This window comes from Doryrhamphus excisus, linkage group LG1, assembly GCF_037039965.1.
Source record: "Doryrhamphus excisus strain RoL-2023G ecotype Guam linkage group LG1, RoL_Dexc_Guam_v1.1, whole genome shotgun sequence".
Taxonomy (NCBI): domain Eukaryota; kingdom Metazoa; phylum Chordata; class Actinopteri; order Syngnathiformes; family Syngnathidae; genus Doryrhamphus; species Doryrhamphus excisus.
Genome location: NC_136357.1, coordinates 2,058,407 through 2,084,742, shown reverse-complemented (window position 1 = coordinate 2,084,742; position 26,336 = coordinate 2,058,407). Strand labels below are relative to the sequence as shown.

Genomic DNA, 26,336 nt, shown 5'->3' with positions numbered 1-26,336 from the left:
GGCCACCGTACTTGGAATATATGGGAGTGGGCGGAGCATTACCTTAGCTACTAAAAGTTTGCGGAAGAGTAAAGAACATCGAGCGACCGCGGTCCACTGTATATAATTTTTTACCTAAATAAATGGACCTTCGTTCGGAGAAAATACAGCGGGTCCTCTCAAAGGTGAGTTTAAAATACATGACGTCGAATAAAACGTTTAATGACGTCGTTAGGACTACGAAGAGCGCTGTAAAAAGTCAGCTAGCATAGCATGCTAGCACAGGTGTAGCTGTCAGATGTCACGACTGGCTAAACCAGCTCAACCACTCCGACTTTGGGACAAGGAAATGCTGGACGTTTAGTTTTTACGAGATTTAATTAAAATATAGGACATGAAGTACATGTCTTCTGATATTTAATTAATACATTCCTGAGTTAATAACATATCTCCAGTACGGCTAGTAGTATACCATTAGCAGCTGTTTTTTGCCACTTTTAAAACCTGAAATGCTGAAAAATCCTCCCTCTTGAATTGATATGTGCTTGTGTTAAATATATTTTATCATTCCAATTTTTTAAAAAAAACAATTCTACAAATGGAATGCCTCTTCATTCTGTTGCTCTCTGGTTCTACCATATCTTATTTATTGTGTGGAAATATGGGCTAATAACTATAAAAGCAATTTTCACTCGCTAAATGTACTGCAAAAAAAGGTCAGTAAGGATAATTCATAATGCCGCCTACAGAGAACATACTTACTCCTTATTTCTAAAATCACAAATACTTCAACTTGCTGATATAGTTCATATTCAAACAGCTAAAATAATGCATAAGGCTAAAAATAACCAATTACCTAAAAATGTCATCCAATACTTCTCTACAAGAGAGGAGAAATATGATCTCAGGGAAGAACTAAATATGAAACACTTCTATGCTAGGACTACGTTAAAAAGCTATAGCATTTCAGTATGTGGAATCAAACTATGGAATGGATTGAGTGAGGATGCTCATATCACCTCGTACGAGGTACATTATTAAAAAAAAACAAAAAAAACCTTAAACTATATTATGAAAGCAGGAAGTGAACAAATGTAAGTTACTGATTGTAAAAGTACCAGATGGAGGGGTAGGATTTAATAAGCTTTGCTTCTTCCTACTCCTTTCGGACATGTGGAACTGTGAACTGATTATGTGATGCATTCAATTGTAATCTGATGCATGTTCAAATGAAATAAAACCATTACCATTACTAAATAAATTAATAATAACGAAAAAAAATGTTCAACGTTAGACCCAGCTGAGTATTATCTAATTTAATTATTTTTTGTCTTTGCAATATTTCTCTATCGTTGTGTCTGAGACTGCAAATTTCCCCCAGAATCAATGACGTGTTTATCTGTCTTGACTATTTTTAGTACAAATTCCGCGATGTTGCTCTTGAGGAACTGGATAAAATCGATAACGCCTTCCCAGGGATGGCGCCCTCTGTCGGCACGTACAGTAAGTTGCGTTCACACGCTTCACAGTTCACTCAAACACGTCACAGTTGACTTTTCATTCACTTCTTAAAACCCCAGCATTCAATGACGGCTCCCAGAAAGATCTCCTGAAACTGAATGGTAACCTTCCAGTCAAGTATGAAGGTGAGATTTACATTTAGGGGCGTGTCATGTGATGGAACCTACCACAGTGATGTCTTTTATGCTGATAGGACGCTCCTACAACTTCCCCATTCAGCTTTGGCTGATGGACTCCTTCCCGGTCACACCTCCCATTTGTCTCCTGAGGCCCACCCCGGACATGATTGTCAGGGAGGGCAAACACGTGGATGCCCGAGGACGCCTTTACCTGCCGGTGCTGCACAACTGGGATCATGTATGTGCTACGTGTCTTACGTGTGCATCTTCAGTCTTCCGCTTCTCATTTGTTGTTGTTTGTTGCAGCCCAAGTCATCTGTGGTGGATCTTCTGGAGGAGATGATTTCAAAGTTTCAAGAGGATCCTCCACTGACCTCCAAACCTGAGGGAGACCATCAAGATCCACATGAGCTTCTGGCATTTGTCAATAATCTCCAGATTAGTGATAGTGTGTTACTTTTTTTTGTTCCACATGTAATCAGGACGCTATTTGTAACGCTGCTGCGTCACCTTTCAGGTTCAATCAGGCATCACGATCACTCGGGTCATAAAGTGTCTGTCATCGGAGCAGGGGATTTAGGGATGGCCTCAGTCATGACCATTCTGGCAAAGGTTTGCACCTTTTTTTTAATCTAACTGATCGCTGCAAAGAAGATGCAACTCTCCATTTTGCTTCTGTTCTTCACGCAAGTGTAACGTGGATCAACTTGTCTTCGTTGATGTTGCCGAGAGTTCCGCCAAGGGAGGGAGCACAGATTTGGAGATCTTCAGGCTGCCGAAGGTGAACGTGTCCAAGGGTGTGTAACTTTCCGTGTTGCTTACCACATAAGGGAAGCCATTTTATTTTTTTTTTTAATTTTCACTCCTGTCTGTTAGATTTGTCAGCTTCTGCGGGCTCCAGGGTCGTCGTGGTCACGGCCAACGCGTGGAGCAGCGAGCAGTCCTACGTAAGCGTGGTCCAGACCAACGTAGACTTGTTCAAAGGATTCATTCCAAAGTTGGCACGTCTCAGCCCCAACGCCATCATGCTCATCGCCTCTCAGCCTGGTAAGGAACGTGTGGTAGACAAAAACACGACAACAAAACATTCATATTCCATGTGCACTGATTTTAAAGATGGTGGGAGCGTGAGGTCGACGGACGGATCGGTGCAGCCTCGGCAGTAATGCGGTCGCTGTACCGGACCGTCGTGGTGAAAAGAGAGCTGAGCCGGAAGGCAAAGTTCTCAATTTACTGGTCGATCTATGCTTACCCTAAGAGATAGGGTGAGGAGCTCAGAGTAGAGACGAGGAGTCAGTTGAGGTGGCTCTTGGCATCTAGTCCGGATGCCTCCCGGACGCCTCCCTGGTGAGGTGTTCCGGGCATCATGCCCAGCCGGGAAAACGTCCCGGGGCAGACCTAGGACACGCTGGAGGGATTATGTCTCACAGCTGGCCTGGGAACGCCTCTGTGTTCTCCCGGTGGAGCTGGAGGAGGTGGCCGGGGACCCGGAAGTCTGGGCTTCCCTACTGAGACTGCTGTCCCCGTGACCCGGATAAGCGGAGGAAAATGGACGGATGATTTTAAAGATGATGTAATATTATACTTTTATGGATAACCAAATGCGTTTATAATATGCGACCGCATCATCTGTGGCGGTCAGATGTGCCTTAAACACCTCCCTGAGGAGGCGTCCAGGGGGGCTCGGGGGTCATCCTGACCAGATGGCCGAGCCACCTCATCTGGCTCCTCTCAATACGGAGTTTCTAACTCATGACCGTACTTTGAGGGCGAACAGGCAGCACCAAATAAAATAATAAAGGGTATCACCAAATTTATCTGCAGCGGTCCAAATTGACTTGTGGCGATCCACCACAAATAACATCAGCTATGTGTGAGCGAGTATGTATAAAATATATATGTATATATAGAGTAGTATGGAGGATGATGCCTACATGAAGTATCAACATGACTCAAGGCGTCTCGCCTACCTGATTGATTATTTAATTAAGAGTCGTTTTTTCTGAAGTGTCTACTTTTCTCTGTGCTTGGCCTCTAGTGGACATCATGACCCACGTAGCGTGGAGGCAGAGCGGCCTGCCGCCTACGCAAGTCATAGGAGTGGGCTGCAACCTGGACTCGGAGCGTCTTAGTCACGTGCTGGATATCAACTTAAACACTCACAAAGAAGCCTGGGTCATTGGCGAGCTTTCAGACAACAAAGGTGAGTCGGGTGCGCCGTGTTTTGTATGCAGGATCGGTAAAGTATCAACTATCTGGTGCAGTTCCCGTGATGAGTAACACCGGACCGGGTTCCCAAAAGCAGCCCGAGATCGCCGGATTCAGCTCCACTAAACCCTTGCTCAGCAGGTAAAGCCAGGATGGGGACTTACATAAACGGGAACAGATCTGACCGATGCGTTCTTCCAGAGCGTTCGACATCATGAAGAATCGAGGTCAGCGTTCATGGTCTGTTGGTTTGTCTGTGGCTGACATCACAAACAGCATCTTGACAAACAGGAAGAAGGTCCACTCCATCACCACACTTGCCCAGGTGACACTTATTGGACACACCTGATAAACACCTCCAAAAACCACCAAGGTTTTACATCCATGCTGTAAACGCCTCATGATAACATGTAATACTAGGAAGGACTTGGAAGGATTTGGACGAGGGACAAAACCCCCCCCCCCCAAAAAGTGCAGTTTTACTTGAAGTCTGCTTTGAGTTTTTGGCCCACCTGTGCAATTGAATTTGACGCCCCTGATCTCCGTCAGGGCTGGAGCGGCATCGGAGCGGAGGTGTTCTTCAGCTTGCCGTGCCTCCTGGGATCCAACGGTTCCACTCGCCTCGCTGGCGTGTCCCTGGGGAAGGAGGAAGATTCCAAACTCAAGGACAGCATCAGCTCACTCACGAACCTCATAAGTCAGCTCAGGATATGACGGACGGGGACTTGGGACCGCCGGCTTCAGTGGGAAGTCGGTGGGAGTCGCTGTTACTTACTGGCCATCCGCCGCAGATGGGACTGTTACCAAAATGAATTCTATTACTTCTGATGGTTGCATTGCAAGCTTGAACTTCAGCTCGTCTTGACTGGGTGGGGAAGAAATCACACATTTAGATGACATGTCAGAAGTGCACTTTGAAACATTTGACAGGAAAGCTATTTATCGATTTTGGAATATTCAGGCACGCGAGTACGATGGTGATTCTTCAACAGGGAAAGGAGTCAGTGGGTGACATGCAGCTCATCTTCTTGAAGGATCTTTTATTAATAATTTGCTTTTTGCACAGCGGAAACAAAAAAAAGTTATGTACACTAACATCTAAATGTTTGTGAGAGTGCAATAAACAAAATCACCCGGTGCCTGCTTGACAAAAAAAAAACATATGCAATGTTTGTTTTTATAAGACAATTCAATGAAAAACACATCTCAGCCTTTACCTGAAATTTGCTATTTTACCATAAATTAAAGGTAAAAAAAAACTTGTGTAGATTATCATTGGTCAACATGACATCACAATAGAAGTCAACATTGTCCGCATCAGAGAAAGGAAAAACAAAACAGTACATAATGCAACAACCTGTATGTTGAACACATATAAACTGTATATATGTATGTTGTTGAACGCCACATAACTTGTATGATGTTCAACAAAACAGGTTTATATACATATATATACTGTATATACACATATATATGAAATGCCTTCATTCAGAAAAATAATGTGCACATGCATGAATTGACAGTGTAACAGACAACAAAAAGGGACTTTTACTAGTGAACCGCCAGCAAGTACTCTTATGACCACTAGAGGGAGACAATCTTCATTTTAGGCTTATAAACTGTCCTTCCTTCAGAGAAAGATAACACGGTAAACAATACAATGGAAACATAACTGACACCACAAGCTCCCTTTTGTATTTTTCTGTGAAAAAAAAAATCCAAACTGTGTTGTAACTTTTTGACCTAAAAGATATTGAATATATTTTGACATAAAACAAAATATGAGCCAGCTCACTTCATCATGAGCGAAAGCTTCCGCAAGTAAGCATTGAGATCCTCCACGGACTTTAAGACACTTTGTCGGAAATAACTAACATAATGTTACAATAATACAATAATGCACTGGCAACGTGCACCGTGTACTTTGAAGTACAAAGTCTGAGAAAAAGAGTACTTACCTTCCAAAAGGATCATCCTACAAATGTGCCCGGTGATAAAAAAACAAACACTAAATAATAACTGGCCATTCTTTCAATGCAAACATAATAATCCATATTTCAAAACGTGACTGACTTTGGCAGCCGCTGCCCACCTGGGGGTCTCCTACAAAAGTCCAGGCTGGATCGGACCGCCGGCACCCCGCCCCCCAACTGTGGGGACCTGGACTGGCCCGCCATGGACCTGGTGTACAAAAGTGGTGCCGGGAAGGCGGAATGGTCCCTGGGGCCCCGGGAGAAAGGCTTGGCGTAAGCGGCGGGTGAGGTGGGTGAGGCGGGTCCGTGTGTGTCAGCGTGATGCTGCATGGGGGACAGTCTGTCGGCAAAGCTGGGTGGGGGCGGGGGGATGATGGAATCGTCCACCCAGCTGTCCTCTCCTTCGTATTCCGCTTCCTGAGGCAAACTGGGAAGAGCACAGCGCGAGGGGGAAAGGGAGGCTGGTGACGGGGGGATAAACACGGGAGGGGGGGGCAGCGGGTGCACAGCGGGGTCGTAGTCTCTGTTGAAGACGGGTGGTGGACTGCGGCGCACCCTGGGAGCCTCCTCGGGGGTGGAGCCCAGCAGCCTCTCCGGGCAGCGGTCGTAGTCATCGGCTTCGGACAGGTTGTCGTACTGGGAGGTGTTGGAAGGGCGCCTGTCGGCTGCCGAGGCCGGGACGAAGAGGGACACTGGGAACTTGGTGGGCTTAGGGGGGGCGGACGCTGACGCCGTGAAGGCACGGGGAGGGAATAATTTCGGAGACGGCTTCACCTCAGCCGTCGGCGGGGGAGGGGAGGGGCGCTGGATCGCTGTGCGGTCTTGTCGCCCGTCCTCCGCCAGGTAAACCAGGGGCGGAGGCGGCAGATCCGGGAGGTCCAACACTTCCTGCGTGTGCATGCTGACATCATCTAAATCAGGCGCTTCATAAGGAGGGGGCCACTCCATTGGCTCCTCTGGGTTCCCTCCTTGTTCTCCTTCGGGGGCACACTCCGCACAAGGTTTTGCCGCTTTTGGGGGTAACGGAGGCGCTCTGCAAGGCATGATGGGAGACGGCGTTGCTTGTGTGCGCACCGCAGCCGGATCAGGCGACGGCAAAGAAGGTGTATTTGACCTGCTGAGGATTCTTTCCTGGGGGGTAGAAACAGACACATCACCTTTGACCTCCAGAGGAGATTCAGGCTGCCGAGGAAGGAGGTGAATCGGCCTCTCTTGACCGAGCGCTTTCATTGGCAGCTCGTCTGACTTGGCTATAAAAGGAAATTCATGGACAGGAATGAATTATTAAAAAATAAAAATAAAAAAAATTCAATGCGAACTATACCTGGGGGGGGTTGGTCCAACTTTTTACTCCGTAGCTCAGTCATGGCGGCTTGCAGCTGCTCGACCACCGCGTCATCTGGAAGGAAGTAGGAAGCAGCCAGCTGCTCCTGAAGAAACTCCCTCAAGTCCTCCAGCTGAAACTTCAGCAAACGCTCTGATTGGACGGAGAGTAAAAGACACATTAATGCCTTGCTTAATGCGTGTCCTGATCATCATCCAATAGGAAGTCGGCATTTCGGCCTTCTTCAGAAGGCGACGGGCGACCGTGTTGAGTTGGATTAGACACAGCGAGGCGGCCGACGGGCCTCAGACTCACTCTTGTGTAACTTGAGGGTGGTGTAGGCCATGGCGGTGAGCATCTTCTCCCCCTCCAGGATGTAGATGTCCCATAAGCGCAGGGTGAGAGTGAATGGGGTCTGTTATGTAACGAAATGCAGAGATACGTGCGTGATGCAAAAGATCTACAGATACAGTTGAGATGATTTGAGAAGATGAGTGAAATCAAACACTCACCCTGTCGATGAAGCACTGGAGGAACCACTTGGTGGTGTAAATCCCACACGTCATCTGCTCCTTGTCCTGTGCAGTACAAAGTTATGAGGAAAAGGCGTCTTCCATTTATATGCATTTCAAATTGTTGTTTTACATGTCATACTAGAAGGCTGCACGGTGGACGAGTGGTTAGCGCGCAGTTCAATCCCACCCTCGGCTATCTCTGTGTGGGGTTTACGTGTTTGTGGGTGCAAGCGTGGGTTTTTTCCGGGTACTCCGGTTTCCTCTCACATTCCAAAAACATGCTCTTTGTTTACTTTAGTTTACTTTAGTTTGATTTTAATCTGATTTTTAATATTATTTATTTATTTATTTATGTAATTATTTGACTTTATTTGATGTTAATTTAAATTGTATTTTTTTTCTCATTTTTTGTTTTCCTCATAACCTTGTAAAAATTGTTTTAATTTAATTTAAATTAAAATGCTGCATTTAAATTAAATTAAATTGACTTTATTTGATATTAAATTAAATTATGATTTAAATTAATTTAAATATTTTTTTTCTCATTTTTTGTTTTCCTCATAACCTTGTAAAAATGTTTTTATTTAATTTAAAACGCTGCAATTAAATTAAATTAAACTAAATTAAACTAAATTAAACTAAATTAAACTAAATTAAATTAAACTAAATTAAATTAAATTAAATTAAATTAAATTAAATTAAATTAAATTAAATTAAATTAAATTAAATTAAATTAAATTAAATTAAATTAAATTAAATTAAATTAAATTAAATTAAATCAAATCAAATCAAATCAAATCAAATCACAGGGCACATATAGACAAACAACCATTCACACTCACATTCATACCTATGGACAATTTGGAGTCGCCAATTAACCTAGCATGTTTTTGGAATGTGGGAGGAAACCGGAGAACCCGGAGAACATGCAAACTCCACACAGAGATAGCCGAGGGTGGAATTGGACTCGGGTCTCCTAGCTGTGAGGCCTGCTTGCTCACCACTCAACCACCGTGCAAATAGATACGAATAAAGCAGCATACTATATCGGTGTTTGAGTGCTATATCTCACCAGGTGCTTCCTCAGTTTAGGCAGCATTTTGGAGAGGATCCGCTCATGGTGGGCCTGGAAACGCTGCAGTTTGGGAAATCCCGGGATGAAGAAACCTAGCACAGTGGAAAAACACACATCAGCAGACCATAAATGGTGGGCGGAGGAGACATAATATTTAAAGTCTTTTGCCGACTATACTAAGATGAGTGAGATTATATTCTTTACAAATGCTCATGGGGTAAAACCTCCTGTTGACCCCCCCCCCGGCAGAAAGAAACTACCGGCAATTGAGCTCTATCAGTCTGGAAAAGGTTATAAACCTATTTATAAAGCTTTCGGACTCTAGCAAACCACAGTGAGAGCTATTATATCCACAAATGACGAAAACATTGAACAACGGCGAACCTTCACAGGGGTGGACAGCCAAATAAAATGACCCCAAGAGCGCAGAAACGACCCATCCGAGAGGTCACAAAAGACCCCCCCCTCCAACATCCGAAGAACTGCAGACCTCACTTGCCTCAGTTATGATCGGAAAGACTGCGTATGCATGTTTGTTTGTAATAATAATGATGAATAGATTATTATTTATTATTATTTTGGCTGCAAGGTGAAGGTGTGGTTAGCGCGCAGGCCTCACAGCTAGGAGACCCGGGTTCAATTCCACCCTCGGTCATTTCTGTGTGGAGTTTGCATGTTGTCACCGTGCATGCGTGGGTTTTCTCCTGGTAATATATATATATGTAGATGTACTGTGTATATTATGTATATTACTAGGCTGCACGGTGGACGAGTGGTTAACGCGCAGACCTCACAGCTAGGAGACTCGAGTTCAATCCTACCCTCGGCCATCTCTGTGTGGAGTCTGCATGTTGTCCCCGTGCATGCGTGGGTTTACGTGACTCGGCTGCACGGCGGTCGAGTGGTTAGCGCGCAGACCTCACAGCTAGGAGACCAGTGTTCAATTCCACCCTCGGCCAGCTCTGTGTGGAGTTTGCATGTTCTCCCCGTGCATGCGTGGGTTTTCTCCGGGTACTCCGGTTTCCTCCCACATTCCAAAAACATGCTAGGTTAATTAGCGACTCCAAATTGTCCATAGGTATGAATGTGAGTGTGAATGGTTGTTTGTCTATATGAGCCCTGTGATTGGCTGGCCACCAGTCCAGGGTGTACCCCGCCTCTCAACCGAAAACAGCTGGGATAGGCTCCAGCACGCCCCACGACCCTCGTGAGGATAAGTGGTCCAAAATGAATGATTATATTTTTAATTTCAAGGTACCAAAAGCGCTTCACAATGAAGTGAACCTATTATTCCGTATTATAATAAATGTAGAGTATACTTCAAACTTCATTTTCCAGTCAATTTGAACGTCCATATGTGTTGTCTCACCATGCATGGCATGCTTGCTGTTGGTGAGGAGCTGGGACAGAGCCCAGAAGGCGTCCTCCTCATTCAGGTACATGAGCAGCATGGCAGCAATCTGGCTCATCCCCTGACAGTAGCTCACCTCCTGGGAACACGACAGTGGCGACAGTTGAACTCAAGCGGAATAATGAATTAATGAGAGGAATAATTTATTATTAGGGCATGCAGAACGTGCTGGAGACTTTTTTTTTTTTTTTTTTTAAGGGAGCACCTAAAGTACTCGCAGTGACAATATTATAAACATTTCCACCAAGGTTGTTCAAATATTTACTACAGTACATTTGGGGTGTTTTCAGCTTGTGTACCACTCTGAATACTTTAATTCCATGACCAAAACGCCCTTGTCCATATTAGGGCCGTGGAAGCTACCATTCGGAGTACCCTTTCAAGGATAGAAGTAATTGTGATTACTCTGAGCTTAAACAACATTCTCCACATTCTTCACTGCTGTCACATAGGCGAAAGGACAAACACCCCCCCCCCACCACCGCCGCCGCCTTGCCCTCCCCGTTTCGCTCGTGCTCTCCCACTGACCCAGTTTCTTACGAGCAGTTTGTGAGTGGAAGGGAAATGGGTAATAGGGAATAGCACGTCCATTTCCTATGGCTCAAACACCTCTTCCATACAGGAAGCGCAAAACACATCCCGATGAGAAAAACAGACCAAGCACTGTTTGTGAAAACTGACATGTTGTGCGTATTTGTGGCAGAAAAAAAGTGCCATAACACTCCAGATGGTAGCCATCTCCGCTACGTATACGTACATATATAAATATATAGAGTGGTGTGAAAAATCCTGATTTCTTATTTTTATAATATTTTAATATTCGTCAATGACAACACAGCTCAACACTAAATACATTTTTCCTTATTAAGGAGAAAGAAAAATCCAAACCCAAAATGACCCCCCAAACTAGTAATTACTTCAAGTGTTTGGGATAACTTGCAATGATAGTCCGACGCCTTTTTTAATGTCGTGCCACAGTGTCTCCATAGGATTCAGGTCAGGACTTTAACCGGGTCACATCAAAGTATTCATTTCTTCGCTGAGCTCTTTGAGTAATGATGCTCAGCCGGCCACTCCTGTGAAGGTTCACCACCGTTCCATGTTTTTGCCATTTGTAAATAATGGCTCTCACTGTGGTTTGCTGGAGTCCCAAAGCTTAAGAAATTGCTTTATAACAATTTTCCAGACTGATATATCATATATTAATCTCATTTAAGTTATGTTTCACACACGGCCATGTAGGTTTGCATTTTTACCCCCCCCTTAATGAAAGTATCATTTTGTGTTTGGTTGTGTTGTCGTTGTTATCATAGTTGTGTCATTTTGATGATCTGAATAAGAAATCAAGAAGGAAGCAAACACTTTTCCACACCACCGTAATTTATAGAATACAGTTGACTACATTCTGTTTATGTCCGTATGCTGATCAACTATCATTAAAATTCCCAGAATGCTCCACCGTAGCCGAATTCATCAGTCCCAGTGTCAAGTTGTCAACATTACAATATTAACAATATTGTGTATAACATTTTAGCATTCTATTCTACCAGAGATTGTAACCTTTAATGTTCATTTATCCCTTTCATTCATCATTTATATGCATTTTGAATTGTTTTCTGCATCAAACTATAATTGTTAAACTATAAAAAAACATTTTTGGCGTTTTGGTTTTGGTTAGAGTCTGTTTCAGTTAGAGTCAGACCTTCTGGAACAAATTAATGACGCTAACCAAGGTTCCATACAGTATGGACATACAGTATATACATTAATAATACCTTTGATATCATGTATGTCTGCATCAAACTATAATTATTAAACTATAAAATTTTTGGGGGCTTTTTGGTTTTGGTTAGAGTCTGTTTCAGTTAGAGTAGGCCTTCTTGAACAAATTAATGACGCTAACCAAGGTTCCATATGGTATGGACATACAGTATATACATTAATAATATCTTTGATATCATGTATGTCTGCATCAAACTATAATTGTTAAACTATAAAAACATTTTTGGCTTTTTGGTTAGAGTCTGTTTCAGTTAGAGTCAGACCTTCTGGAACAAATTAATGACGCTAACCAAGGTTCCCTAGGCTATGGACATACAGTACATACATTAATAATAGCTTTGATTTAATGTATGTCTGCATCAAACTATAATTGTTAAACTATAAAAACATTTTTGGCTTTTTGGTTAGAGTCTGTTTCAGTTAGAGTCAGACCTTCTGGAACAAATTAATGACGCTAACCAAGGTTCCCTAGGCTATGGACATACAGTACATACATTAATAATAACTTTGATTTAATGTATGTCTGCATCAAACTATAATTGTTAAACTATAAAAATATTTTTGGCTTTTTGGTTTTGGTTAGAGTCTGTTTTAGTTAGAGTCAGACATTCTGAAACAATACAGTAGATACATTAAAAATAGCTTTGATATGGGTTGTTGTTTCTTTACAGTCAAGCCAAGTGAAATCCACGATTGTGCATGATTACACAGCTCACAAAACAGAATAAGGCCAGATGCAATGCCACTTCTGCTTTAGTATGTGCTCTGGAACGCCACAATATTATGTAATGCTCTTGTGTTTTTACACACCTGCATCACTTACCGTGTTGTAGACTGAGTAGGCTGCCAGTACATGAAATAGTGCCTGTTGCCTGCAGGGGGGAGAAACCAGAGTCAGAAAGAAGAATATTGAATGTTTGGCAACAATTACAGAAGCTGGTAGAGCATCCCTGGTAAAGTGATGAACCTTGAAGGACCATATCCCAAAATGAGTCTCATCAGTGGGCCCAACTCCCATTAAAACGGCTGCAAAAATCACTTCAAAGAGTCTGCAATTAAGTGTCCTTCAAATACTTAAATAGTCTCAATTTAGCCAATTGCATAAACCGTATTAAATTTTTAAAACATCAAGTGTGTGACATTGTGTGTTACTTCAGTTCCTCATTCAGGCCTTAACCAAAGGCACCGCATGTGAGGGACTTTCAGCATTTATATTCATGACCTTCACTTCCAGTTGTGATGCTTCTTTCTTATTATGACAATTATCAAAGCAACACCGGTTATCCCTGTTAGAATCACATATTAGCCACTTTTATTCCGTGCTAGCGTCCATTACTTCCATACATACTAAAATGACCATTGAACGTATGTGTTAATGGTCGCAAATACAATGTGGACCACAAAGGATGTCTTACAAACAGTGACTGAGACAGGAAAGGAGCTTTAAATAGGGGCCGGTGTCGACGTGCGAGTGGGACAGCTGTTGACTTGTAGGGAAAGAGTGGGCAAGCCAGCAGGACGGTCTGTTTGGACTCACCCTCGCTTAGACGTGAGTGGGAAGGCGAGATCACTTTGACACTTTCTCACAACCGTAACCACCAAAAAAATGGTGTTAGTGTGACAAATTATTTCACATATTTATTTACTATATAAGATTAATTATTATATCTGATTAATGTATCATTGTAGGTGTGATTGTCCTGTGCCAGTACTTGATGTCAGTGTGCTTTTTATGATTAAATGCCATTTCCTGTGGGGCTTTGTGCACTGACAGGAAGACTAATAAAATAGAGAGAGGAAACCACCCTTTAGGCTGAGCGCGTGTATTGAGCGGTGGGATGCCTGAAGCCAAAGGTTACGCCCTAACAGAACCTTGGTTAACATGCATGTGGATAGCATAGTCGTTTGATCGTGTCATGTCTTCCTTATTCTCCTTATAACAATGCAACATATAACATATTTATGTTATCCTTCCTGTTTACACACACTGACCAATAAGAGAAGAGCTCATGTGGTTTGACATGTATTTTGCTTCCGTTTTTTTTACCGTGTGAAGAAAACGAATAATAATTAGAGACCCATATTTTCCCCGCTGAGATACAAGATGTTTCTGATAGCCTTTCAGAGAAGGACTCACTTGACTCCAAAGCGGTCCATGAACATGATGTGGTTCCTGAAGGTTCTGTTGACATCTAAGTCAATCTGTTTGATCTCCGTGGAGAAGTACCGAGCCTGCAGCTTCATTTTCTGATGAAACAAACAACAACACCACCACATAAAACGTCAAAAGAGATGCTGGGTGGGAGATAATGTGTAAAAGATTTATGATTAATACCTCATATTTGCCCTCATTGTCTTTTTTAACCTTCTCTACGTCCAAAAGTAAAGCCCAAGCCTGGCCTCTGAGCTGGAGGGGGATGCCTTTATAGACGCGCTTCACTAACTGGAACAGGACCAGGACAATACAAGTCATCAACATCATACAATCAACTTGACAAAGTTATGTATTTCTACTGCATCAGTGTATTATCTACTGTGACTAATGATGCATGACATGTAGGAGTGACAAGACGTGACAAGATTTGTTTTCGTGAGGAGAAAAGCTGTCTCGCGAGTACAGGGCAGCCAATCAGACTTAACTATGGCATTTTCGGACCAGCACATAAACTGTTTAACACACTTTAAACCCTGCAATCCAACCTACCTTGATGCTTCCAGAGTCGTCGAGTGACATACAGATGTGTTTCCCATCGGCGTATGTTAATGTCCAAGTGGAAGCTGGAATAACTCTTTGATCAAAGTTACTTAAGATTTATCAGATCAAAACATGTGGATGTTCGGACTTGTCTGCATCCTTACTTACAGTTACCATTAATCACCATCATCAATATAAATAACAGAAAAAAGCACAATGGCGGCCACAACAGGTGGCTCCCTCCGCTCTACACTCCTAGTACCTGTGGCAACAATAACAACACTAACCCTAACTCCTCATACATAGAGGAGATCCGTGTTGACAATTTAGCAGCATGGTCAGCATGGTTGCTATATTTAGCTAGCAGGGGTGTGCATTACAAGTGATAAAAACAGTAAGTTGGCATTATTCAGCGACAAAGTGGAGCTATTAATGCTGACACCCACTATTGAAAAGCCAGCATTTCAAGAAATGCTGCAAATGTTTGACAACACACACAGTACCTGTGAGAAAATACATGTTCCAAACATCAATTCAAGTGAAGGATGGCATATTTAAGAAAATATTACATTACATTATTATTATTATTGTGTATTATCATTACAGTGGCGTATTTGGTCTCGTAGAAATTCAACAATATCATTTAGTGTCAATTTGTGGGACAATAAAAATTTCAAAACGCACCCGCATGGTTTTGTTCAGTCATATTTTTCATTACACTTCATTTTAAATGAATGTTAAAATCTTGTCACGTTCTCGTGGACCCATCTCGTGCATCATATTGTGTCGCGAGTTGGTTGTCTCATGACACCCCTAATGACATGTTTTAGTTGGTTTGAGGTCTGGTGACTGCATAAATACCATATTAACACTTGACTAATAGATGGGTTACTATACTTCAGTTACATTAAACTACTATACATAGACACTGCAGTAATCACAAGTATGCTATACAAAATGTGTTTGCTGTTTGCCTCGTGTTACTCATTCGGAGAGCCACAGATTGCGGGCGTGTCTGAGAGGAATCCCGAATTACGCACCTTCTCACTGTTCCTGTACTTGTTCCAGTTCTTCACCATTTTAAGCCATTTCTCCACGCGTTCGATCTCCTGCTGCTTTTGCTGGGGAAGGAAAAATGACAGATAGTGTCCAGAGCCGAAGTGATAAATGAAAGATCAGCTGCAAATGCATACCTTTTCTTCAAGCACACTGGGTGTAGGTAGTTCTTTCTCACTAAAAAACACAAATAAATAAGAATAACGACCTTAACATGGTATAAGCTAAGAAGGAAAAGAGCGATGGTCGAATAAAATATGCAACTGCGATCTGTCAGCATAGGTTAGCAATCATCACAAAAAATAAATGGAATGTGGGGTTCCACAAGGTTCAATATTAGGTCCGATTCATTTTAACATTTACAGTATGCTGCCTCAGTAGACATGGCAGAAACTTCCATAATTATGCTGACAATACACAACTTTGTATCACTGTCTCTCCTGACAATCTGAGCCCTATTGACACTTTTTAGACAATTTAAATATGAAGTCCTGGATGGCTGTTAACGTTTCCATCTGAACCAGGAAAAAACTGAGGTACTGGCTATTGGTCCTGAGGCTCAGAGACACAGAGGCTCAAAATTAAGCTCTCAGATCCTCAGTCCCTAATCTTTTAACAATCCCAAAAGCCAGAACTAAAACTTGCGGTGAGGCCTCTTTCCGTCACGACGGCCCCCGTTTGTGAAACAGACCGATTGAGGAACTAAGGTTGGCAGCAACTGTTGACATGTTTTAAAGTACACTGAAAACAATTATAAGCTCACAATCTTAGAGACTTCGGGAAAATGTTAGCCCGTGAAGTGGAATAACTTACTGAAGGAAACCGAAGCGGTCTGTGACCTTATAAATGCTGTAGTCAGCATCCTCCCAGGGGTCAATACTGACACCCTCTTGCCGGCCCTGAAACAAAAACACACCATAAACTAGGAAAGATGCTATGGACTACTTTGACAAGACGGTGGTCATCAGAAACGGCAGTTCCGTTCTTACCTTGTCATATTTAGAAAGGATTTCAGCACGTTCCTCTGCTATCAGTGTGTCTATGTCCTTCTTCATGTCAAAATCTGAAATTAAATCGGAGCATGTGGAGACAAAACTTATTATTAAAGGTTATTGGTTATATTACACAAAAGGTCAATTACATTGGAATGATTATAATAGGAAGAAAACAAACCACATGTACTGTGCAAAATAATCATACTACTACTGTATGTACTATGAATCATCATTCACCAAATAGAGAAAGTGACATTGTTGATGCAGAGAAGTAAATGACGATATTTTTTAGATCAACATAACAAGTTCGAGTCTCTCCAGTCGTTACTGGGAATAAAGCTCTTCCGCTTCCAAATGCCATACCATAAACCAGGGGTCTCAAACTCAATTTACTTGGAGGCCACTGGAGCTCGGGTCTGGGTGAGACTGGGCCGCATCAGGTTTTCCAAAAAAAAAAACAAAAAACCGCATTTATTAAAAACAAAATTTTTTTAAAAACTTCGCTTTGGTTCCAATTTTCTACAAGACAAGCTCTGATAAAACATTCCACTGTTCTCAAATATCTTACTTTTTATTTTTCTACACAATATATACACAAAACATCACATTTATACTCTTTTTATTTACAACATATCGCGCAACTGCTTGAGACACATGCTAACTCGCAAACTAGAGAGCTAGCGACCTAAATGGTAGCCTTCAAGTTATTTCCTTTAAACTTAAATAGCCAAAAACTAACCACTTCCACACGGATAGGGAGGATAACTATTAACAGTTATTTAACCTTTAACATGAACATTAAACGTAATAATTTTTTCTGGGTACATGATACCATACAGCATCCATATCAAGCTTGCGCGGGCCGCACTAATGTTAAACTTTCATATCAAGGCGGGGGCCTCAAACTAGTGTCCTGCGGGCCACATTTGGCCCGCGGGCCGCGTGTTTGAGACCCCTGCCATAAACAAAGCAATGAGGAAGACTTTCACTGAGACACTTTCAGCAGCCACCTAAGGCCTCAAGGAATATGTTTGGCATGTTTTGTACAAACAGGTGTTTACACACCTGTCTCGCACACGCAAAGACCATTCCACTTGAGTCTTACAGAGCAGAAACACACTTTGAAAGGATCATCAGTGGTTCACTTTCTTATACGCCCGCACTGAAAATGATTCATCCCGAGATTGTAAATGACACCCACTCTCACAGAATGACACAAACGGCAATTGTAAAGACAACCTCATAGTCAAGAACAATATCCATAATATGAACCGTTTCTGTGTCAGTTGCACACGGCAGCTGATCTTCCAATCCAACAGGTGGTCTACTGTTCTACGTTCTTCTCCCGTTCTTGTCCATCTTACACCAGGCTATTTTAAGGGGGTTTTCTTGTGTCGTCAACATTTTTCAAGCAAGAGCTGAGTAGGCTACATATATGCTTAGTGGTAGCTTTTCCCTCTATTTACTTGAACATTGTATCCATATGGTGTTAATCTTTGGGGAGGCAATTGAACCCTATGAATTCTGTTGTTTTTCCATTCCCTTTACACTCATTTTCCCAACATTGACTGTATATTTTCTGGGTTAGTGAATAAAATGTCCATTAATGAAATGCATATATTCTAAGATTTATTAGTAATTGGTAAATCTATGGACAATTTAGCCTTGTAATTCAGAAATGGATGTACAGTAGACATCAGCAGGCATTGTAAAACGCTCGCTTACATTAAAAGTAGCAAAACACAACACAAGTCGCGCTAGCATGCTCTGCTTAACTAAGCTAAGTCGGCTCGCTTCCGTTCACGCTCCATAAGAGAGGAGTTTTTCCAAGTTTTTTTCACAAACGTTCGCCAGTGATTTAGCACGTTAAGTGTTTGTGATGAGATTGCCAGGGAAGTACTTCCCCACGCGAATGTTCCATCTCCTCACAATTGCATCATGTCATTCACATTACATCAAGATTCCTCGTATATCAGTCAATTCTGTGATTCAATTAACATGGAAATCACAGGACCTTAGCTTCAAACATTAACATCTCCAACGCACTAAGTAATTGTGTAACTTTCAAATCGAAATTCCTTAAAGAAACCAGAAACAGACCAAAATATATCAGAAAACACAAAAGCTATGCGGTCTAACCGTCTTCATGCAAGATGTGAGCATATCACAAAAGACAAGAGAAATCTTCAGCGTACCTCAACTACTGATCAGTTCAACGTGGATGAAATGAGTAATTCTGCATTTTGTTGTTCTTTGGCTTTTTGAGCCTTTTTTGTAAGAATTATTCCAAAAGGACCAAATAGACCTAAGAAAGGAAAGAAACAAATACTGTATAAGTAAAGTAGAATGCATGGACTATGAGACTAAAAACACTACCTACTATTGCAGTCATAACCCATGCTGAGCTAAAACTCAACTGAGCCACCAACATCACTTCCTGTCTGCCCACCACTCCGTTCTACCTAGAAAACACATTTAGAGAGCAACACACACAAGCATGAGTCTTATTTATGTCTACTATTTGGGGTAATATCAGCGTAAAGTGGCTACAGGGGTGTTTAGTTCATGTCCAGCACCGACACCAAAGTTTGGAAGTGGAAAAAGGGTATCAGTGAAAAGTGGAGATCTACTGTATATTGGCGGTGAAGTCGTTACATTTGGCTGACCACCAAAAACTAGCATCCCGGAACTGATTGTATTCGATCTTGGGTGTTCCACTGCATCTGTCTTTGCCTAAATGACCAACCTGGTCAGGCAATTAAATGTCCAACGAAGTAATTCATTAAGCACCCTGCTAATTTATTTTCTGGTTTTCAAGGGTGACATGTTCACACCTAAATACATTTGGGACACACGTGTCCAAAATTTTTTTTTTTAATCCTAGCTAAATAAGAATGATGTTCAACTATTATCCAGTGTACATTCATGTGTGTGTGGGGGGGGGGGGACTTTTTAGCTTCATCTTATAGGTTCAAGCTGCTTACTTCCTGTGTTGACTCTTCTCGCTACCGATAGTATTGTGTAGGGGTCGGGAAGAAACGGAAACCAGCCACTGCCACTCCTTCAACAACAGGTTCAACGAGAACTGTGAAAGAGTGTCAAACAAAACCTTGACGGAATACAGTCTCAAATGATCATGTCAGTGTTATTTTGCTTTGGGGTTCTGTGCAAATAATGGAATATCAATGTACATTGACGTAGGCTTTAAATACAGGAAGGTTGAGAACTATTGTTTTGAACGGGGGGGAAGCAGTAGAAAACAGAAGGAGGTCAAACAAGACATCTGCATAAATTCTACACAGAGAATAAGAACTACAGTATAAACTGCATCTCTCAAAACAGAGTGTGGGAGGGGGCAGAGTTGGGGAGGAAGTGGTTAGGTGGGCTAGTTTAACTGAAAGTACTGCAACGACTGTTCTGTGTGACTACATTGTAATAACCTGGTTGCTTAAAAGGAGACAAAGCTTTGAGACAGAGGCCCGAGTGACATCATGTCCTGTTATGACATAAAGCTCTATCAATAGTCCGGCTAGCTTTCAGTGCTCATTAACCACAAACAGCTTGCAAAGTGTTCTGAATTCAAGCTAAGTCATTACATGGACTTGAGAAAAAATGCTGTTAGATGTCTTTTTTTGTATCAGACTCAGCTTTCTGACTCTGCCAATGATATGTTTATTAGTTTAGCAGAATTGCACAAAAACTAAGAAACCTTGTGGTGGGTTGTGACAGAGTTGTGCATATACTGTACAAACATAGGCATATTATGGTAGCAGGTAGCACTTTATTGGACAATTACTAATCATAAGTGTTTATGTTAAACTCGTATTGGTACTTGTATGTTTCTTAGTTACCTTTTGTGTTAAGTTGCTGTATGTTGTGGCTAACTTAGGCTGTTTGAAAAGATTCAGATCAACCCCTTTTCAGTTTCCTCAACATCACAGAAGTATCACACACTATTAAGTCATTTAGACTATCCGAAGGTTAAGATTTTTGCTACAGACACAGTGGTGTCCTCACACACCCCACTCTAAAATTATTAAGCTGTCCATGTGGTGCAATGTGTGTGGCGTAAAGAATGAATAATAGCAGTCTAAAGGTGGCTATAGGGGTGTTATCTTGTGTCTACAGGGCTCTAAAGTTCCTTCATTCATTTTCTACCGCTTTTTCCTCATGAGGGTCGCGGGGGTGCTGGAGCCTATCCCAGCTGTCTTCGGGCGGGAGGTACACCCTGGACTGGTTGCCAGCCAATCACAGGGCACATATAGACAAACAACCATTCACACTCACATTCATACTGATGGACAATTTGAAGTTGCCAAATAGCCTAGCATGTTTTTGGAATGTGGGAGGAAACCGGAGTACCCGGAGAAAACCCACGCATGCACGGGGAAAACATGCAAACTCCACACAGAGATGGCAGAGGGTGGAATTGAACCCTGGTCTCCTCGCTGTGAGGTCTGCACGCTAACCACTAGACCACTGGCTCTAAAGCTAAAAACTATAAAGTCACAGATGCTCTAACTATGAAAACATTCAATTTATTAACATTTAATCCTATATTGTGGAAATTCAAGACGGTATAAGCAAACATTGCTGCTCTCTCCATTTCCATCATCCCCGATTATCTCTTTTTGAGTGTAGAATCAAACTTGAGCACATGCAGGATTTACAACAGAGGATTACATTAGAGAAAATGAAAAGCTTAGATGAAGTCTGGCAATGGTAAAGTAAGACAAGACCTGTGAAGACCTTTTGCCACGTGATGATTAGTCAATCCTCTGCGGTTATCCAAATACAACAGTAAGCCTTTAACCGTACACATTTGCAAGCTTGCCTCGGTTTGAGTTCAAACCAAAAGGATTTGTATCTCTATTTGCTAACAATTTTCCTGTTGGGATAGAGGATATTGTCCACAGGTCACAACAAAATCCATTGTTTAGTCAAACAAAGGCCACATTGGGTTTAAAGGACAGAAAGGAAGAGTCATCACCATCTGGTTTTATTAAGCCTGAAGGCTTGTGTCTTAACGGTATCACAAATGGTTCACTCTGCATAAACCGAACGCTAAACTGGGGCTGGTGCAGTCTGAAGCCAAAATGTAGTATTTTTGTCTGAAACATGAATTAGCATTAAGCGAAATTGCTTTATTGAATCGCTTTATTGAACAAAAAAGGTTGCTGTCGGCCACAATCCCGCCACAAGGATGAGCAGGTACTTAGCAGGCATCATACGAGAAAAGTGAAGCCAACTGTCAACTGTCACTTTCCCAGATTTCCCTCCTGATGCCGTCATGGCAACTCAACACATCACACATAGATTCAGGGTGGCTACAGAGTTATTATTTTCAGTACACAACACATTATGATTTCCATGTTAACAGAATAAAAAATTAATAAAAATGGAATGTACTGTGGGCGGCACGGTAGTTGAGTGGTTAGCACACAGACCTAACCAGGTCCTGTGTGGAGTTTGCATGTTCTCCCCGTGCATGTGTGGGTTTTCTCCGGGTACTCCAGTTTCCTCCCACATTCCAAAAACATGCTAGGTTGATGAATTGGCGACTCCAAATTGTCCATAGGTATGGATGTGAGTGTGAATGGTTGTTTGTCTATATGTGCCCTGTGATTGGCTGGCCACCAGTCCAGGGTGTACCCCGCTTCTCGCCCGAAGACAGCTGGGATAGGCTCCAGTACCCCCTCGTGAGGAAAAAGCGATACAAAATGAATGAATGAATGAATGGAACGTACTGTTTGTCTCATTCACTTCAAAGAACCGACTCCCATTGTTCACTTCAAAAAGCCAATTCATTCACGAACATCCCACCACTGCTATCCTCTCCCAGGAGCAAAGGGTTGAGCATATGGAAGAAATATTTTTGACCATGTTTCATTTTTGGCAGTAATGTTTGTGTTTTTTGACATTAAAAATAGTAGCAACACGGACAATATATGCCCCTGGGGTGAACCAACCGTCAGAGCGACAGTGGAAAAAGAACAAAGCTGAGAATAGCTCGTAGCCCATCGAGGAGCAAGAGCCCATTGCTGCTCTGCCTTATCATTTTTCCAACGCTGATAAGACGGAGCAACCGAAACCTACCCAACAATTTCCACATCTTAAAGTTTATATGGTGAGCTTGAGGGAGGGGCCCGGTTCCCCTGACTTGAACGCATCTTAAGCGCAGAACACCCTGTGGTCCTTGCTTCTCTATCATTACCTTGGGGTGGGGGGGTGGCCTGTCTATATATAACAATGACCACACCAAGGTTTACACACTGGAGCTGCTGGTCAGCCAGTTGTTTCCCAGACTACAAGAATATTTTGGAGGGGTGGTATGAGAAGGGCAGAGATGTCAAGGGAATGGTTTTCTTAAACAGAAAAACCACCAGTTCATACTGAAGTAGCCACAGTCTCATAAATGAACCCTCTTGCTGGTCATGGTGTAGTCACGATAAAAGCAGTGAAGTGAGCAAAAAGCTGTCATCTGGAGTTTTAATGACGGGTGTGATTAAATAGATTACAGTATGCATCACAGCAACTGTATTTAAATATAATCTTGCAAAAGCAATACCTAGATATACATCAACACGACGCTAAATGTGATACAGTTTTCACTGTCGGTATATCAGTACACCAGCGCTAGGTTGTCTTACAATGGCAAACAGACTAAATAATTCACAGGGCTAAGGGACCGCATTCAGACAATGTTACCTAGTTAGAATGAATTCAACCACTTCCAGCCAGCTGGTCTGGAGCTTCGGTGGGGGCTTACACTGCACCAGTGATGTGGTGTATTTTGGTTTTCATGTTCAGTCATGTTTGCAAGCACAGAAAGAGGATTATCATGCAGTGTACTGGGAATGGATAATACTCCAATGGAAGGAAATTTCAACATGATTGTAAACATGAAGTATTTTTGGACCCGAATGACACATTAGAATGACAATTACTGAGGGAATTCCCAAAACCATCTTATTTAGTCCCAACACATTTTGGAGCGAGACATGTAAAACTTCATCGGAGAGAAACATCATTAGTTGCACAGGAAAATTATACCCAATTAAAATGGCAGTATGCCCACAGCACAGCTTGTTCATTACTATCTGGCACAAGCAGTTCTAAAAATAGACCTATTGTTCATTCAATTAAGTTACATTTTTACATGGTGCGTATATTAATGTCCTTTTCAGAATAGGTTTGTATTTCAGTCTTCTATTGACTGATGAGTTAATAATTTATGTAATCATTTCAGAATGTGCTCTTCATGTAATTATGATGAGCAAGATTTACAGAATAAAGATTTCAGGCAACTCGAAATAGCCGCTGGGTGATAATGCAGGGATGACAAAAGGCAAAGTGTAGTAAACAGCGCTCTTATTTTGAAGACCGTGACGACAACTTGGGTGCAAGAATAAACGTTTCACTCCAAACTTGCATTGTTAAACTCACTTACATTAAAGCAATAAAACACAATACAGTGAAAAATATATAATATTCCCTAGCCTGAGTCGCACACGCAAAGCCATGCCAGCATGCTCTGCTAAACTAAGCTAACCTCGCTAGCTCCTATTCACACTCCTTGAGAAGAATTTCCGCTAAACTTTCCCCGATGTTTCAGTTCGCCATTTAATAACTCGAACATTGAATGACAGCATTTGATTCACATTACGTCAATTTCCGCGAGAGTCCGCACTTAATAGTAAATTCCGTTTTTGTTGACCAATTCCGCAATTCCGTCCACGATTTTATGAACATGGAAATCATAGTAAAAGTATGATCATATCCACAGGACTGGAAAAAACTTATTGAAACATAACCGTATCATAGTGACAAAAGTGGCACATGTATCTCTGTCCTGGCTGCTCAGTACAATATAGCCAACAATAAGTGGACATAATGGTAACTGTGCATAAGTGAATACACCACAAAGTGAGCTTGTTTACTCTTAATGTCAACATCTTTTTACACTATTACAGCAGCAGGCACAATTGTATAGTAGTGGTAGTATATAAACAAATAAAAATTAACTGCACTGTTATTAAAAGGTATTGATCTTTATTCAGCTTTTTCCTCCGTTATGAAATGTAGTGGAATACTGACAAATAACATGCAGACAAAACACAATGACACAGTAAATAGTGACATCTGGAAGAGAGTCTTGCAGGAGATCTACTATTCCAGTTGTCTGTCTTTGGCCTCCCCCCTCCCCCTTTTTGAACCAGTTAACATTTTAAAGAGGTCTGGGCATGGATGACATAGCACAGCAGACCAGCCTATGGCCTACTTCTCGACGCTTGTCGGTTCACATGCTGCAATCTTAATGGGGTCTTCACGCATGGACAGCAGTCATTTTTACTCAGCTTTTTGTTGGGAGTTGCTATGCATCGCTTGGTTAAGCTCCCATTTGGTGACATCATATCCTGTGTTTTGGTGCGGTCGGGATTGACGCTTGCCTCGCTCAGGTCAGGACGAGTCCGCTGGGACACAGACTGAGATACATCTCTCAGACGGTCCCTGTATTGATGTTCGGTCCGGTCCTTTTGGTACTGGATTTTGTGTTCACACTTGAGTTAATGGACTCAAAGTGCAATATATCCAGGCTACAGTGATGTCATCAGACAATGTAAACATCACATATGTAAACGGATAATGATGCAATGGTCCAAATGGACCTTCACCCGTTTTAACAGGACTAAAAATTACAAACACCCCAATGTTGTCTGAGATTTCTCACTTGTGTAAAAAGATATCCCCAAAGAAGGGGAACATCAAAAACCATTTTAGAGTATAATTATGTTTTGAAAAGAGATGGGATCCTTCTATAAACTGTGGGAGTGTTTCATGGCCGCATTAACGACTCTCAGCTCATAAACTCTGAAAGGATTGTTTCATGTACTCCACATTCTTAAACTCAAGGGGCTAAATGTGGCTAGCGAGAGCCTGGGAACAATGTTTTGCTTCAAAAATATATTTATCCTTTCAGATTCACAGGGAAAAAAATTTACCATGTACAGTTCCGCTGAAATTTAATATTAACTGATCATATAAAAAGACATTTCAATCATATTTGTATCAAAAAATAAACACTTGAATGTTTGCTGGTCAACTTGACATTCTGACTACACGTCAACACAACAGTTGGGTAATTGTGTAATAATATTATGATGCTATATTCATATTTATGCTAACATACAGTATAGATATAAACCTAACCTTTATGCTAACCTGGAGTATATTGACAGTTTGACACATATTGACACTGATTTACTCACTTTTAATAGAATTGGCAGCAATACTATCGCCATCACGGCTCACAGTGAAATTAAGTAAAGATGAAAGAGAACGTTGAGGAAACTAGCGTTCACTTTTAAACTGCCGCGTTCGCTTACCTTGTGAGCGAGTCCTCTTCTTCTGTAATGTACCTTCGAGTGGAAACAGCATCCACTATTCTCATTCTCTCCTTCGCCGTCCAGCGGAGCTTCTAACGTCACGCTTGGAAGGCTTTAAAAAGGCTGGCCCCCTGTGCCCGAATGGATGCTGTCAGGTCGGGCTGTATTTCCCCGCACCCCAGCTCGGTCAAGTCAGCAACACATGTCGCGAACTGGCAGCAGCTGTGAGGCACGCCGCGCTCTGCTGACAGTTGGACGCGAGTTCACGAGCCAGCTCGAGGACGCGCCTCGTGGAGA

General features: G+C 42.1%; 2 protein-coding genes across 4 annotated transcripts; one reads left to right on the top strand and one right to left on the bottom strand.

Annotated features, from left to right (window-relative positions):
* uevld (UEV and lactate/malate dehyrogenase domains) lies at positions 1-5,186 on the top strand. Its single transcript, XM_058075928.2, has 12 exons — positions 1-164; positions 1,398-1,482; positions 1,560-1,625; positions 1,694-1,857; positions 1,926-2,067; positions 2,137-2,231; positions 2,311-2,416; positions 2,496-2,666; positions 3,658-3,822; positions 3,884-3,968; positions 4,029-4,152; positions 4,377-5,186. The coding sequence occupies exons 1-12, from the start codon at positions 123-125 to the stop codon at positions 4,539-4,541; spliced, it is 1,410 nt and encodes a 469-aa protein (XP_057931911.2). The 5' UTR covers positions 1-122; the 3' UTR covers positions 4,542-5,186.
* LOC131131318 (TBC1 domain family member 3K) lies at positions 4,590-26,336 on the bottom strand. Of its 3 annotated transcripts, XM_078792831.1 has the most exons (15): positions 26,040-26,336; positions 16,648-16,721; positions 16,472-16,557; positions 15,796-15,835; positions 15,643-15,723; positions 14,243-14,350; positions 14,045-14,154; positions 12,731-12,779; positions 10,084-10,204; positions 8,712-8,806; positions 7,637-7,702; positions 7,440-7,539; positions 7,125-7,277; positions 6,915-7,050; positions 4,590-6,833 (listed from the first exon to the last, which is right to left on the bottom strand). In XM_078792831.1, the coding sequence occupies exons 1-15, from the start codon at positions 26,089-26,091 to the stop codon at positions 5,885-5,887; spliced, it is 2,220 nt and encodes a 739-aa protein (XP_078648957.1). In that variant the 5' UTR covers positions 26,092-26,336; the 3' UTR covers positions 4,590-5,884. The 3 variants fall into 3 exon arrangements, with proteins under 3 accessions (XP_078648957.1, XP_078648927.1, XP_078648943.1); XM_078792801.1 differs by having other exon boundaries at positions 4,590-7,050; XM_078792817.1 differs by lacking the exon at positions 26,040-26,336 and adding an exon at positions 18,849-18,959 and having other exon boundaries at positions 4,590-7,050.